Source organism: Hermetia illucens, chromosome 5, assembly GCF_905115235.1.
Source record: "Hermetia illucens chromosome 5, iHerIll2.2.curated.20191125, whole genome shotgun sequence".
NCBI lineage: Eukaryota > Metazoa > Arthropoda > Insecta > Diptera > Stratiomyidae > Hermetia > Hermetia illucens.
Genome location: NC_051853.1, coordinates 100,314,523 through 100,331,996, shown reverse-complemented (window position 1 = coordinate 100,331,996; position 17,474 = coordinate 100,314,523). Strand labels below are relative to the sequence as shown.

Genomic DNA, 17,474 nt, shown 5'->3' with positions numbered 1-17,474 from the left:
ATTCTAAGGATAAGACTTATCAAAAAATCACACGTGCGAAGCGGTCCCTGCTCGGGCGCCAGTTAATAAAAATATCGGGTTTAATTAAAAAAGAAAACAATTTATTGCTTCATGCCTGTTTGGCATTCTAATTACAACTAACTACAATTTTTGAAATATAAAAGAAATATGATTTTGCCTAATGTGCAATCATGCGATTTCATTGATTGCACCGATGACCCCAATAGTTGCAGACGTCGCTTTTGGATGTGGTGCTGACACAGGTGTGTTTGCGCGTGCAGCATTTCCGTTCGGGTTAACTTATATACGTGCATATATATGTGCACGGTAATAAGCAGTTTGTTTGTTTAGGGTGAGCGTGATATCTATGGCTGTAATATGTACGTATGTCTCGTAGTTTGGAAAAATATGAAGGATTATGTTGGCCTTGTAGCTATATACGGACAGAAAAATGTGCGTTGAAGTTTCTCACATAAGATGAACACAAAACCTTTATACCCGAAGCGCGAGCTTCCGGTATTCCGACTTGTTTGAATTGTTTGGAACTGTCCTCACTGTTGCTGCACTCAAACCGTATTGAATTGTTATCGAACTGTATTGAACAGCTATTGAGCTCATCAAACTGATCCTTTGAACTGAACTGCTTTGAACTGTTCCTGAACTGATTTTAACTGCTTTGAACTGCTCCTGGACTGCTTTGAACTGCTTCTGAACTGCTTCTGAACTGTTTTGAACTGCTTCTGAACTGCTTTGAACTGCTCCTGAACTGCTAAGTTGGTAATGATGCTTTTAATAGATGTGGGGTTCTTTCCATACTGTGGATTTGCTTTTATAGTATTATGAATATATCGAATCCCTTTCGATATCGACCCTTCTCTAAAGAACACAGAATCCATATTTATCATTCCAACATTCAGCACAAATGGTTCTAAACTGTTCGAAAGTCATGTCGGTGTTTACGTGATCATTGTAAATGTGTCTTAAATTCATATCATCCTGTTTGAATATAATCAAAAAATTTGCGTTATCTCGAATAAGGTCTTTCGGTATTCTTGTATATGTTTGACACAGATAAAAGCTATCAATATTATGATGTCGTCCCATACAGAAATATGATCGAATATTCTCTTGTTTCTCGCTGGCAATATCATCGAAAATGAAGACAGAGTCAGATTTGGCTTCTTCAGGCGAAATCACTTCACTATTATTTGAGAATGTATAGAAGCCCAATCCGGAAATAGCTTTAACAGCCTGCTTCAAATGTTCCTATTTGGGTTGATGTAATGATTTCGAGTAGATGTAAATATTTTCAAATTTTATACCATTTGGGTGCTTCAATAGAGAAGGCATAACGTTAGTTTTGCCGCAGTTAGAAGGACCCGTAATAATACCCCGAATATTATTAGGCAATAAATTGCTGTGTTTAGCTATACAGCTTTCATTTGTAATGTCAGTGTGTATAAACCGCATTATCAGTGCAACTAAACAACCAGACTGAAAGTAATTACGTTGTTGCAAAAAGTGTTATAGTCTGCGAGAGTTGTTGAACCGAGCAGGATTATACGCATACATAGACGCAAAGGGAACGGTCACTATAAAATGACTGATCATAAAAATAAATATACTAGTACAACACGAAAAGCGGTGAGAGGAAGAGGTGTGATTAATATCCTAATCAATAAACTTCCAATTGAACTGCATCTACCTGGTTATCAATACTGTGGTCCTGGTACAAAACTAAGCGAGCGGCTTGCTAGAGGTGATCCAGGAATAAACTTATTGGATCAAGCCTGTAAAGAGCATGATATTGGATATTCAAAATTTAAAGAAACGGCTGATCGTCATATATTAGATAAAGTATTAGCTGGAAAGGCATGGCAACGAGTCAGATCAGCAGACGCAGGATTGTCAGAACGAGCTAACGCACTACTTGTAACCAACATGATGAAAGCTAAAGTAAAATTAGGAATGGGAATGAAGAATAAACCGAAATTTGGAACAATTGTTTCCAAAGTCCGAAGGATTGTCAAAAGAAAGAAACCCGACACAATGAAAGCGAGTATTAATGTAGCCTTAGCTGCTGCAAAGAATATAACAAAGGGACGGAAGAAGACTCTCAAGACTCCAAGGATAATACCCATTCCTAAAGTTGGTGGAGTTCTACCTTTTCTAGTTCCTCTTTTCGCAGGATTATCTGCTATTGGTGCTTTATCAGGTGGAGCTGCGGGAATAGCGAAAGCTGTTAATGATGCTACCAATGCCAAAAAGACCTTAGAAGAAAAAAAGCGTCATAACCAGAAAATGGAGGAGATAACATTAGGCCGAGGATTGCATTTAAAACCGTACAGAAAAGGATTAGGGTTGTTTTTAAATCCTGGTTCAAAAAACTTTTAAAAACACTACCCTAGAGAGCATTAAATGAGAATGATTTAAAGAGATTCGCCAGATTCTTGTCAAACTTCAGAGGAGTTTTCATGCGAAATAATTTACCGAGGGGAGCTGCAAAGCAAAACGAATGTGGTATTGTAAATCTGGATAATATGCGGGGTTCTGGTACTCATTGGGTAGCATACAAAAAACAGAATCGATATGTGGAATACTTTGATAGTTTTGGAAATTTACCTCCACCGAAAGAGCTAATAGATTATCTAGGTTCTAATATAAAATACAACTACAATGCATATCAAAGCTACGACTCATATAACTGTGGACATTTATGTTTGAAATTTTTGTACAATCTTTTGTAAATTTTCAATGCATCTATATGAATATATATATATAAATATTTTTAAAACTGAAAATCAATCATTGTTTATATACTGCCATGGCACTTACATTAACTCTAAGTGAAAATTCATCCATTCTTACAACTGAATATTTTCCACCAATCGATTTACAAGGTGGTTACGTATGCGGACTTGTTGATTTTCAAACATATAATTCTATACCTAACGTGGATGAAAAAAATAATTTATTTCACATTGGGAAGCACATTATAGAAATACCCATTGGATCGTACGAAATTGATGATATTGCCAACTATCTGTATAAAGAATTAGCGAAGATCAATGACAAAATAATTCTTTTAATACAGGCTAATAATAATACACTCAAAAGTGAAATAAAGTCAAATGCTCCAATTTACTTCAATGAAGAAAGATCCATTGGTCAATTGTTGGGATTCGCTAAACGAGAATTGAAAATCAATGAAAAACATACTTCTGATCTACCTGTGAGTATAAGTAAAGTGAACGTAATACGGATTGAGTGTAACATAGTTGGAAATTCTTACATCAATAATATTCCCTCACACACAATCCATGAATTCTCACCTGAAGTAGGACCAGGTTATAAAATAGTGGAGGTTCCTAGTAACGTCATTTATTTACCGGTAAGCCTTAAACGAATAAGCACGCTAACTCTTAAGCTGATTGATCAAAACAGAGATATAATAAACTTCAAAGGGGAAACAATAACGATTAGACTTCATTTGAAGCCTCAGGATGCTGCTATATAACGATGATAAATACCTGCCCGATAATGTAGATAGAACCAGTTCAATCAGAAAAATCGAACGAGCTAGACCGCGATTAACATTGCAAAATAAACAGTATCTAAAATTATTGGGATTCAAATTGAAACAAAAATAATGAGCGATATCCTGAACGTTACACGTAAAATCAGTTTTGATAATAGTATATCAAAAATTGAATACCATAGCTACTCTCCATTCTTATCATCATACAACTCCAGTGATGAAATCCGAATACCCATACAACAACAGGATTTGTGTATTTTGCCGAGTCAGAGTTTCATTTACATTGAAGGCGCCTTAACTAAAACAGATGGAACAATATCAGCACTCGCTAAATTGACGAATAATAGCATAGCTTTCCTATTTGATGAGATAAGATATGAACTGAATGGAGTAGAAATCGATCGAAACAAAAATGTGGGAATAACATCGATGTTAAAAAATTATGTATCACTTAATGAAAACGAAAGTAAAATGCTTTATAATGCCGCTTGGTCACCGAACGAATCTATCACACCGTCAAGTGGTTACTTCAACTTTTCTATTCCGCTAAGAAAACTTTTGGGATTTGCCGAGGACTACAAGAAAATTATTGTAAACGCTAAACACGAGCTAATTTTGGTTCGCACTAGAAGCGATGAAAATGCATTTATTTCATCCACTGATAATGTACACATCAAAATTTTTAAACTACAGTGGAAGGTGCCCCATGTTAGTCCCGATGGCGCTGAAAAATTGTCAATGTTGAAATATATTGAATCGGGACATCCGATTCAAATAAGCTTTCGAAATTGGGAACTGTACGAATATCCGGTTCTGCCCACAACAACAGATCATGTGTGGAATGTGAAAACCACAGGTCAACTCGAAAAACCTCGATATGTTATTTTAGCTTTACAGGCAAATCGGAACAATCTCAAAGACAAAGATGTCAGCAAATTTGATCACTGTGATTTAACAAATATCAAAATACATTTAAACTCCGAATCGTATCCTTATGACGATATGAATATTAAATTTTCCCGTGATCGATTCGCTCTTCTTTATGATATGTACTGCAATTTTCAACAATCTTATTACGGTGTACAACCTCAGCCACTACTTTCACGAAGCGAATATAAGGAATCTGCACCAATTATAGTAATTGATTGTTCACGTCAAAATGAATCCATGAAATCTGGCTCAGTGGACATAAGGTTAGACATGAAAACATCTGCAGATGTGCCTGCCTTAACAACGGCTTACTGCTTGCTCCTTCATGATCGTGTGATAGAGTACAACCCACTTACTTCTTCAGTTCAAAAACTTGTATAAAAACTATGGAAACCATAAATGTTAATCCAGTATCTCGTTTACATTCTGCGCGCAAGCAAATTACACCATTTCATCACCATGACGACGATTTTCGTTATCGATATGCAAGGATTTAGAGGATGCAACAATACTTTCATCATCAAAGAGTTAGCTGTCGTAAATGTAAATGAAAATTTTCATCGACACTTCATACTGAAACCTCCCTTCAGTTTTTCAACACTATCAAGAGAGCTGCAATGCCAGGCACACTGGGTATACGAAAATCATCATGGATTGAAATGGGAAGGTGGGCTAACAACATTTTGGGAAGTGAAAGAATATTTACTTCTAAACATGAAAAATTCAACCATCTACGTCAAAGGAACAGAGAAGAAAAAATGGCTGGATGATTTGCTGGGAAATATTGCACTAGTATTCAATGTGGAAGATCACAGCTCTCCGAATCTAAAATCACTGAAACAAAATTATCCCGACATGTTACGCTGTAATGCCCACAGCGGATGTTGCGCGCTACAAAACGCATTCCTTCTGAAAAAATGTATAACTCAAAATAATAATAATCAAATGTAATAAAAAGAAGTTTTCATTGTAAATATTAAATTTTGTTTTTTTTTTTCTTTATTGTAAGTAATTTTTCTGTGAATAATAATAATAAATTTTCACATCTAAATCTACATTTTCATGGTTTATTATATATGAAGATTGAATTCCAAGTTTTTGGAATTGGCCGCACCGCTGCAACTTAAGGACAACTTCCCTGTATTGAAGTCGTCCAACACCTTATCGCTACATTTACTATAGCGCGATGGTAAAAATAGCCGCATAGTACCCTCCAAATCCACGACGATAGTCTGTCCATATCTATAGAAAAAGCAATGAAAAAAAGAACTTGTTAGCAGAAGAAAAGTTTAATTTTAAATTCTAACTTACCGTGTTTCCATTCTTTCGCCTCCAGTGATGTGGTACCGCTTTCCCACTTCCAACTCTGACGTTTTAATATAAATGAGCGGTTTGCAGCCCAATAATTCGTTAATCGAATCCATCCTCTACGGCAACTTTTCACTTATAACAAAATCTTTTCACAAAATCCACTATTTATATTAATTTGTCATCCAAACAATTAGCACATGGCACTCAAACGATCGCCTCTTATCAGGAACCTCAACAACAACAACAAAATCAGCCAAGTACATTTAAAATCTAGAAAAAAACCATCATTTTCAAACTTACTACATATTTACCCGCGGTCTAATATACACACGCTCCCAAATATGTCAACCTGATAAGCAATTCCCCATCACCCAAGCAATACGCACATGACATCCAACAACAACAACAAACACGCACGCCGCCCCGCCCCGCCCCGGACCGAGTCTCAAAGAACCGGCGCGGACGACCCCCAACGAACTACGCATCCCTAAAAGTCGCCCCCGGCACGCGCCAAACCGGCCGCCCCAAACCACAACATTTTCATATGGAACTGGATTCGAACATACATGCCGTCTCAAAACCGCAAGATTTTTATATGAAAGTGGATTAGAACATACATATTTATACTACTGATGTTGTTGGTCGGTGCTGACGTTGCCACCATATATTTTGTCTTCCCATCATTGATATGCAGCTCAAGATCTCTCACCGCCTGCTCGATCTGGATGAAGGCAGTTTGCACTTCTCGGGTAGTTCGTCCCATGATGTCGATATCGTCAGCATAGGCCAGTAGTTGGGTGGACTAAAAGAGTATCGTACCTGTTGCATTTACCTCAGCATTACGGATCGCTTTCTCGAGGGCCAGGTTAAAGAGGACGCATGATAGGGCATCACCTTGTCGTAGACCGTTGTTGGTGTTCAATGGTCTTGAGAGTGATCCTGCTGCTTTTATCTGACCTCGTACATTGGTCAGGGTCAGCCTAACCAGTTTTACTAATTTCGTAGGGATACCGAATTCCCTCATGGCCGTGTACAGTTTTACCCTGGCTATGCTATCATAGGCGGCTTTAAAGTCGATGAATAGATTGTGCAATGTTGTCCATATTCCAACAGTTTTTCCATCGCTTGCCGTAGAGAAAAAATCTGATCTGTTGCTGATTTGCGTGGAGTGAAGCCTCTTTGGTATGGGCCAATGATGTCCTGGGCATATGGGGCTATCCGGCCTAGCAAGATAGCGGAGAATATCTTATAGATGGTACTCAGCAACGTGATGCCTCTATAAGTACCGCACTGTGTGATATCTCCCTTTTTATGTATGAGACAGATAATGTCTCTGTACTAGTCGTCAGGCATTCATTCGCTGTCCCACACCTTGAGCACAAGTTGATGAACCACTTGGTGTAAGTAGTCGCCTTCATATTTAACCAATTCGGCTGTAATTCTATCGGTTCCTGGCGACTTATGATTTGTAAGCCGATGAATTGCACGGACTGTTTCTCCTAAACTTGGTGGTGGCAGTATTTCTCCGTCGTCTTCAGTTGGTCCCCCAACTGGCCTGTGTTCTGGTTGTTCAGTAGCTCATCAAAGTACTCAACCCATCGCTCCAATATGCCCATTCTGTCGGAAATCAGATTTCCCACTTTGTCTCGGCGGGATGAGCATCGAGGTGTATAAAGCTTCATCCGATTGACTTGTTGGTAAAACTTCCGCGCCTGGTGCGGTTGCTCCCTGTACTTTTCGAGTTCACAGACTTGTTGGTTCTCCCAGGCTTCCTTTTTCCGTCTGTGAAGTCTCTTCTCCGCTCGACGGAGTTCGTGATAAGTCTCTGCGCGTGCCCGCGTTCTTTGAGAATGCAACATTACTCGGTATGCGGCATTCTTCCGTTCCGTTGCTAGCTTACATTCATCGTCAAACCAGTCGTTCCGACTCCTTTTGCGGCTGGGGCCAAGTATGTTTGTGGCTGTATCCATGATAACGTTCTTCAGGTGGTTGTGAAGATCATTTGTAGATGCTTCATCTCCAGGTGCTCTGTTGACTGCAGTTATTGCGGCATCCATTTCCCTCTTATAGGTATCGCGGGGGGCTGTGTTGTGGATGCTTTCAGTGTTAACTCTCACCTGATTGTCAGAGGTGATTCTGGGTGGTGTTGCTATTCGAGCTCGGAGCACCATTTCGTGTGACCCTGCTAATTGAATAATCCGCAGTCCGTTATCATTTGTATTTTCGTGTAAGCTATGGGAGCCAACGTATCGCCTGAATGCGGGCTCCTTCCCTACTTGGCTGTAAAAATCCCGAAATATGATTTTATATCATATCTGGGACAAGCTTCGAGGGTTAGTTCTACTACCTCGTAGAAGGTATGCTTTTTCGACTCTGCAGTCTCTTCTGTAGAGGCGTGAACGTTAATTAGGCTTATATTTCTAAACTTGCCTTGCAAGCGCAGAGTGCATAGCCGTTCGATTATGTTTTCAAATATGCACCCATTATGTCGGTGGATGTTGAACAATCTTTCAGTCGATATATATTTTATATATATACTGAGGTCAGATTCACGTAGTTTTTTAGTTGAAACATGTGGCTTCAAACATTCAATTGGAAAAAGATTTACTACGATTTACGTTGCAATGTTTGTTAAAATAACATTGTTTATTGTCAATCTTATGTAAATGATGTGTTTTGTTTTTAAATATTTTCGTTAATAATAGTGAAAATATATTATATATCTATGATTTTTTAACGAAGTATTCATGAACATACTTTCATTTTTATTTTACATAATCCGTTCCCTTGAGAAAAGGGAGCTGTCGCTTGTAGAGAGCCCGTGCTCTCTGCGCGTCGCAGCAATCTTTGGAAAGAGATTCGAGGGGTAGATGGACTGTACATCTTATAAAAGACGTATAGTCGTGGTTCAATCGAAAGCACAATGAAGTTGACTATTACCTAACCTGTTTGGTCTGCGAACATGGGTATTTTCAATCTTACTTACTCACAATCGGGAAATCACGGTCCCCCAACTGACTTTATTGGAAGGATGTGAAGGACGTTGCCTGGCATGCCTTTTCCTTCTGCAGAAGGTGTAAGCGTCATCGCCATCATCTTTCGATAGAAAGGTGTCTTGCATCCCCGGACACCATGGTTGAAGTAGTCTGTCTGAGACAGATATTTTTGAAGAAAGTGAACTTTCGTCCACAACAGCGTAATTTTTCGATTAAAGTTTTTGTTAGATCATGTAGGATAAATAGGTACATTAAGTGAAGAGCCCAATTAGCATTATGATGGGCCATTTTCATCCTATAATTTCCTAATACCGCAACTGCTATGGGAAGAAGAAGGGAAGCTAAATCTAGTAGGTTCAGATCAAAGCCAGGTCCGGGTATTTACTAATGACGCAGTTCCCCAACATACAACAGAAATCTCGCGATTCTCGATATGAATTGTAGTCTATGCGGAATCTAGTGGCGTGGTCCTCTATAGGCCAGTTTTCCCGTTTGCGAGCTTTGGGCAATGACACACATATTTCACCCGTCACAGTTGCCTGCTGGACAAAGGCTGGGATTATCAACTGTGAGCCCGGCCCCGCCCAGCCGAATATGTCAACCTACCTTTTCGCCAATATATTCCTATCGGCGAGAACTCAGATAATGGTGACTGTTGCATGTCTCTCCCGTCACTGTGTGCAAGCTTTATATTATTATTTATAAATAAAAATATTTCAGAATACTGGAAATTTTAATATAAGAACAAATACGCTGTAATAGAAATTCTTACAAAATTATCGCTCGAAAAATAGAGTGGGTAGTTGGGTCAGTGTAAATTTATGCATAACTGGGGAGTGATCAGAAGCTGAACATTTATAAAACCACAAAAGATGGAGGGCTTCAGGTGCACGTATTCTACTCCCCTGCTGCAAATAGATGGAATATAACCGCACACAATTGAAAATTGTTTGAATAATTACTGAAGCATGTACTCTCAATGTTCGTTTTCTAACTGCAGTGCCCCGGAATTTCTCTAATTCAAAGCGCTTTTCGTTTATGATCTGCAAACTGATTTTAATTGATTTAGGAAGCTGTAAAGCATACCCCAACTGAATGCGAAATGAAAATTACAATAAAATCATTTTTTTCTTATTTTTAATTAGGCCAATATCGATAAAGTCCGTCGCAACATTAGTGACGGTCCATTGGTTTTGTGCACGGTCTCCCGAGCACCTACAATGTAATTGAACTTGATTCCTGATGGTAGGTCTCCCAGGCGGCGGCGGACGTCATCAATTCATTAGCGTTCATTACAATATCCCCTTTGAGCGATAACGGGTGATTGGAAGTATTGGTACTTTGCCGTTTCAAGCATAACGAAACCGATGAAAAAATCGTAAAGTGGGTATAAAGTTTCACCGCCAGCTCTCCAAGGAAACTTTCTGCGAACAATAGCAAAACTTTTCAATTTTAGATTTTTCGAGTTGGTCTCGTCCCTGCCAGGAGAGAGCTCCAGACGACAGCAATAAGGATAGATCCTGTGTTAACGACACCAATACAAATCCATTCATTCCGACAACATTCAATTGGGCGTGCGGTTTTACTGTAATAGGATCGGAGAAAGGTACGGACGTTGGTAATGAGTTTCTAATTTTAGCTAGTATCCAATGTTGTTATCTGTAGCCTTTGGAATGAACTTTGAATTGACAATCTTCGAGTAAACTTTACTTTATCTGCGACATTCAAATATAACTTCGTGTACAGATTACAATTTTTCTTCTAATTATCATAATACGGGAAAATATGCTAAATTAATTCTGAAGGGGGCTTTTGGGAACAGCAATCTTGAGTTAAAGCCGTGAATGCTTTCTTTGATTTTGATAATGGCACTTAGATCTAAGATATTTTCGCCCACTTCATCTTTCCTTTAATGCAATTTGGTCCTTATAATTAAAAACTAGCGAAAACGCATACAAATTAGAGCAATTCATGTTCATGTCGATAATATGAATCAACGCTTTACCTTTTAAGTAATTCTTAGTTTGGCATCGTCATCCTCGAGGCTTTACACTCCATTTCTGGCCTTCAAGATGTCCTTCCTCCATTCATCTCGATCCATCGATCACGTCCTCAATCTTGAAATCCGAGCAGTGATGCGCTGTTCTTGTAAAAGGAATCTTCCCAGCGCTTTCGAGGTTTTCCTATCGATCTTCGACCTGCACCTTTTCCTTCGAATACCCTTTTAGATTTTCGAATGTCCATACGATAAACGTAGCCAGTCATTGTATTTTCCGAGACTTTATTAATTTGGAAACGGTCTCAGATTCAATCTGAATGAAGCGAAATTTTTGACAACCGAATGAAACAGGGGCGCTGTCAGTGGCAGTGACCTCCCCATAACTGGGCGATTTAAATATCACTTAACAATGATATCAGCCAATGTACAACTGCGTCCTTTCGTCCTCTATGGTTCTTAGTGTTAGTCGTCTGTAAAAGGAAGTGGACGGCGGCTAGCGGTAATGGAGAAGGAGATACTGCTTTGGACTAATGGCGTGACATGCCTTGATTCAAAATGAGGATATTCGCAATTGATGTGGAGTTACACTGATCATAGGAGAAGTGGCGGAGAGACATCGTAGATGGCGTGGTCATGTAATTCGCGCTAACGTGAATTCACTTTCAAAGAAACAACGGTAGCTCGATGCGCTGGATGGCGATTTGAAAGCCTTGCGGCCACATTCGGCGCTTGAAAGTGCAAAATGGGCGACAGATCACTCCGAATAGAACCCGCTTGAGAGCGGCACAAAGGCTTAAGAAGAAGTAGAAGAGGTGTCGCCAAATATTAGGTAATATTCATGGTTGTATCTGATTCGCGATTAGCCGTACCCTCGTTGTATTATTTGTAATGGGTATTAAGATTTCCCAGATAAGATATCAAAATCATACTTGGGGATTTTAACAGCCAAGTAGGGACGGAGCCCGTATTTAGGCGATACGCTGGCTCAAATAATTCACACCAAATACAATTGACAACGCACTGCGGATTATCCAATTAGCAGTGTCCCATGAAATGGTTGCTGAAAGTACCTGGTTTGCACGGAAAGCGGTCCACGAACATACGAAAGCCTCTCCAGATGAGAAAACTTTCAACCAAATTGACCACGTGTTGATCGAATGCCGCCACAACTCAGTCTTGATGAATGTCAGAACATTTTAGGGGGCCGATGTAGAATCGGATCATTGTTTCGTTACCATGGTGCTCTGAGCTTGAATAACAACACCACCCAGAATCCCCTCTGAGAATCTGGTGGGAGTTAACATTGAAGTCATCCACAACAAAGCTCTCCGCAATACCTATAAGGGAAAATGGATCCCCAATAACCGCAATCAATAGAGATACTGGAGATGAAGCATGAACAAATGATCCCCATAATCACCGTTGTCATAAATACCGCCACAAACATACTTAGCCTTAGCCGCAAGAAGAGTCGGAACGGCTGGTTAGACGATGAATGTAAGCTAGCAACGGAACGGAAGAATGTTTAATACCGAGTCACGTTGCATTCACAAAAAATGCGGGCATGTGCAGAGACTTATCACGATCTCCGTCGAGCGGAGAAGCGACTTCACAGACAGGAAGAAGGAAGCCTGGGAAAACCAACAAATCTGTGAACTCGAAAAGTACAGGGAGCAACCGCACCAGGCGCGCAAGTTTCACTAACAAGTCTGCAGGATGAAGCCTTACACACCTCGATGTTCATCCTGCCGAGACAAAGAGGGAAATGGGCATATTCGAGGGATGGGTTGAGTAATTTGATGAACTACTGAACAACCAGAACATCAGCGAGTTGGAGGTCCGGCCAACCGAAGACGACGGACAAATACTGCCACCACCGAGAATAGAAGAAACAGTCCGTGAAATTCATTGGCTCAGAAATCATAAGTCGACAGGAGCTGATGGAATTACAGCCGAATCGGTTAAATATGGAGGCGACCAATTACACCAAATAGTTCATCAACTTATTCTCAAGGTACGGGACAGCGAATCAATGCCTAACGACTGGCGAAGAAACAATATCTTCCTCATACATAAAAAGGGAGATATCACGCAGTGTAGCAATTATAGAGGTATCATGTTGCTGAGTACCATCCATAAGATATTCTCCTCTATCGTACTAGGGCGGATAGCCCCATACCCGGATAGCCCAAAATAGCATGGCCCATACCTAAGAGGCTTCACTCCAAGCAAATCAGCAACAGATTTGATTTTCTCTGTGCAGCAAGCGATGGAAAAACTGTTGGAATATGGACATCAGTTGCACCGTCTTTTCATCGACTTTTAAGCTATCTATGATCGCATAGCGAGGGTAAAACTGTATAGGGCCATCAGAGAATTCGGTATCCTGACGAAATTGATAAGACTGACTAGGCTGACCTGACCAATATGTGAGGCCATATAAAAGCATCATGATCACTCTCAAGACCATTCGATATTAACAACGGTCTATGACAAGGGGATGCCCTATCATGCATCCCCTTTAACCTGGCCCTCGAGAAAGTGATCAGTGATACTGAGGTAAACACAAGTCTTTAAGTCCACCCAACTACTGGCCTACGCTGACGATAATGACATCATGGGAAGAATGACCCGAGACGTACAAACTGCCTTCATCCAGATCGAATGGCGGCGAATGGCACGAGATCGTGTGCTGCACATCAATGGAGGCAAGGCTAAGTATATGGTGGCAATGTCAGCACCAAAAACCAACCAACCAGTGTCCCCTATTTAGGGTCCAAGATTACAACCGATAACAGTTAAGATGATGAAATCCGCGCATGGTTGCTGTCAGCCTTACAAAAACTCTTTCGCTCGAAACGTCTCACCATAGGGTCAAAGCTCTTACTGTATAAGACAATGATCTTGCCAGTCCTCATGTATTCCTCGGAGACTTGGGTTCTTAGGAAGAAAAATTACGAAGTCTTGGCCGCATTCTAGAGAAGAATCCTCCGAAGAATTTTTGGCCCCCTACATGAGGATGGACGATTCCGTAGCCTACATAACGACGAAATCTATGAGCGATACTATAACCGTTAGGTTGTGTATAAAATCCGGCTCAATAGGTTACGGTGGGCGGGTCACTTAATCCGTATGGATGAGTATAATTCAGCCCGGAAAGTCTATGATAGACAAAGAAGACGAGTGAGACCCTGCCTGAGATGGAGCAATGGCGTAGGTCAGGACACCAGACAGCTTTTAAGGATATCGAATTGGTGGACCTCGGGGCAAAACCGGGATGTCTGGAGTTCCTTATTACGCAGGCCTAGACCGGATACCGGTTGTTGCGCCGTTGATGATGATGATGATTAAGAATTCCGATGGGCAAAAGACCATCCTTAGTAGCCGGAGAGGAGCAAACCTAAAAAGATAGCGAAATTAATCGCGCACGTGGAAATGGTTTTGAAATAGTTTAATTGAAATTGGGTTATGAAATTTAAGGGAAAGAGAGTTGTTGGGTTTAAAAAATAAGAAAATTTAACTAGTTTAATTAATTGGAGACTATTACGTATTATAGAATGCATTATTCGTTCAAATTGCCTCCGGAATAGACGAATGGAGCACCGCCCTTATAGATAAGCCGCAGACACTACATATTCTCTTTGGAACCTCCTCCCAGAGATATTGACCAGCTTTCCGGATGTTTATGTTAAGGTCCGTGCTTCACATCCGTAGCATATCACAGGCTTTGCTAACTGCTAACATGCACGCGTGCGAAGACATGTTGTTCTCAGCGCTCTCAGTACGAACTTTAAAGAAAAGCGAAATTTTCAGTTGTCTATCTGATATTTCAAGGAGATTGCAATGGATTCGGATAATTTGCCCGATAGGTTGGGCTTAAGAATACATACAAACTCTTCCATGCTTCGGCGGGATTTCGGGCATGTGAAGGGGAAACGCAGTGCAGGCGACCGTAACGATAATCTTGTAGATTTACCGATTTGTGCGAGGCGCGTTCTAGCTCCGGTTCCAAACAGAATCCCGGAAGTTTAGCGTAGTGTGCGCCTTGATAACGGAAAAATCTGCAAAAAGGCAATGAATTTAGAAATGTACCCCATCACAAAAGAACTTGCAAGTGGATACATAGCCTGCGCTGATTCTGTAAAAGACCAGTCAACTTCTATGAAAGATTAGTCAACTTTCCATCAACGATGATGAACAACTAAAGAGTGGAAAGAACACCTCACGATGGTGCCCTGCCGTTACAAAGATAATCGATAAAATAATCCTGAAACACATCAAAGATCATCTCGAAGCTTCACCCAAAGAGAGCAGACTGGTCTCCATTCCGGATCCTCCCGCAATGATCACATCAACATCCTAAGGATCATTTGGGAACAGTGCATTGAGTTTAAATCTTCGTTGCATCTGCTCTTCATCGATTTCGAGAAAGCTTTCGATAGCGTGAGTAGGGAGTGTATCTGGAGTGTTCTACGCAGAAGGGGCCATTATTAGAGCGACATAGCGAACAGCTGTGGATGTGAAAAGAGAGGCCAGGACAGGGAGAGTGGAGATTAACACGAAGAAAACCAAGGTCCCCAGTCTGATGGATCATCGCACTCAATCTGACGAGGGCATCGGAAGCGTCGACCAATTTGTCTATCTAGAAGGTGTGGTTCCTGCAGACGTTAACATCAAACTGGATGTTGAGCAGGTGGAGACTATGATAGCTTTCTTTCTGTCTTATATGGGAGTAAGAAACGAAAAGTGAACCCCACTGCTACTCAAGAGCTCCAGGATTTTATGAACGCTTGACTGCGTCGTATCATTGGAGTACTCTGGCCTGACACTATCTTAAATGAAGAACTTGGTTGGCGTACAGGCCTGGCACTCTTGCGCACTGTAATCAGAAGGCGGAAGGGACAGGGGATCACATTAAGGAGGGGCGACAGTTGTATTGCTGGCTACGCCATGCAATGGAATAAACTTTTCCAAGATGACCGCCGAATGGGTATATATATGTAACACATAAAACAGTAGAGGATGAATCCGGGCGTCTCGGGAAGTACTGGGTGGAGCTCAAGGGTATTGGAGGTAACCGAGAGGTGTGGTTTGGCAGGCTAGATCCCACCAGGAGGTATATGGCAACCGTAGATACTTCGCTGCATGGGAGGCTATTCTTAAACCAAGTCAACATATTGCATATAAAGGAGTTTCGGAACAAATTGGGGGTGATATACGGACAGGCAGACTGTCTTTGAATAGAAACTAATAATGCTTTGGTTTACACAAAAACCTTGGAAAGTATCGCACAGCATATTTCTCCAAAAATTTCACTTACTTTGAAGACAATATAACTTGCGATACGATCTCACAGTGATTTCAATGTGATATTGTCGATTTCTTAGGGTTCACGGAAAACGCTTGTTTACCCTACCACGACTGTGTTAAGAATGGTAAAATTTGCAAGCCATTTTATGTTTCATTAGCTAGGTTAAACCAATCTTGATACCGTTTTGTTCTACATATAACATGTGGAGACTAAGTGAAACGACTCATTTATTACCTTCCGGAACAGAGCCAACTTTGAAAAATTTAGATTTAGAACTCGCAATGCGAGTTTCATTCCCAGAAGTCATCCAACCAAAAATTTTCAAAATGATGATCCAACTATCCACCTCAAAGTATGTACTTTCCATCTCGATATCTAGTGAATATCTAGTGAATAATGTATGTTTCTTCTTCACTTTCAGTATCACTATCATCATACTCAATGCTGTGCAGGTGCTAGGCCTGCAGCAATGCAGCACAAAGGCCGAAACAAATATCCATGACAATCCAGGATCCAAACCCACGGCATCCAGGATCCAAACCCACGGCATCGAGATCGAGAGGCTAGTACACAACCATCTTGACCAGCGCACCGTCAAAGTTAATGATAGAATATTAATTATAGAAATTTACAAGAAAACTTCCTTTGGGAACTTCGTAGAGAGACGAAATGTAACGTTAGTTTAGGCATATATATACTGCATATAGTATACAGGAAAGCTTTATCGAAATACTGCTATTACCAACATAATGTGAATTTACTGCATGCTAGGAGATCATAGTGTTTACATACGCACATATGATAAAAATATCCTCACTAGCGCAAATTATTGTATAATTGCTTTAAAGCTTTGTTCTATTATTTTAATTTAATTTCGCAGTGTCAAACCCATCGAGGATGTGCTCGAATTAGGTGAACTAAATAAACTGTCAATGAGGCTAAGTGCCGTACTGATTTAAGGAATCGGGGACCAGTAGAAAAATACCTCCGACAACGGAATATGGCCTGGATTGGATTGTCTTTGCATTTCGAATTGCTCTGGTGTCTAATGGTAACACAGCGCTTGATTTTTTCATTGTTCGCTGAGAGTTCGCTTATCTTCTTTCAACAGCCAAATTCGAAGAAGAAATCTTCGAAACTGTGCTTGGTCTGGAATTCCGTTACGAAATATTTATTGGTACACATTCGCCTAGAGTCGACTCCTCAAAAATGAGCCTTTGCTTTCTTGTGTCGAAAAGGTATCATGGGATATATTGACATATTCGTTTTCGCTTTATGTTCATCAAAGAAGAGCCTTTTCACCGCTCTCCTTGTTGTGAATACTCCCACACGATACATCCTATGTCCGACTTCCTACACCCTGCTGTAGAGTCTCATAGCAAAGCTCAT

The 17,474-nt window shown here is 40.4% G+C and overlaps 1 protein-coding gene across 1 annotated transcript; it reads left to right on the top strand.

Moving 5' to 3' along the window:
* Nucleotides 1–3,649: 3,649 nt before the first annotated feature.
* LOC119658180 lies at nucleotides 3,650–4,849 on the top strand. The gene has a single exon (XM_038065446.1). The coding sequence runs from the start codon at nucleotides 3,650–3,652 to the stop codon at nucleotides 4,847–4,849; it is 1,200 nt and encodes a 399-aa protein (XP_037921374.1).
* The last annotated feature ends 12,625 nt before the right edge of the window (nucleotides 4,850–17,474 follow it).

What these genes read in the sequence shown, in the direction of transcription:
- LOC119658180 (XM_038065446.1), top strand. Translation starts at nt 3,650, where the DNA reads ATGAGCGATATCCTGAACGTTACACGTAAAATCAGTTTTGATAATAGT.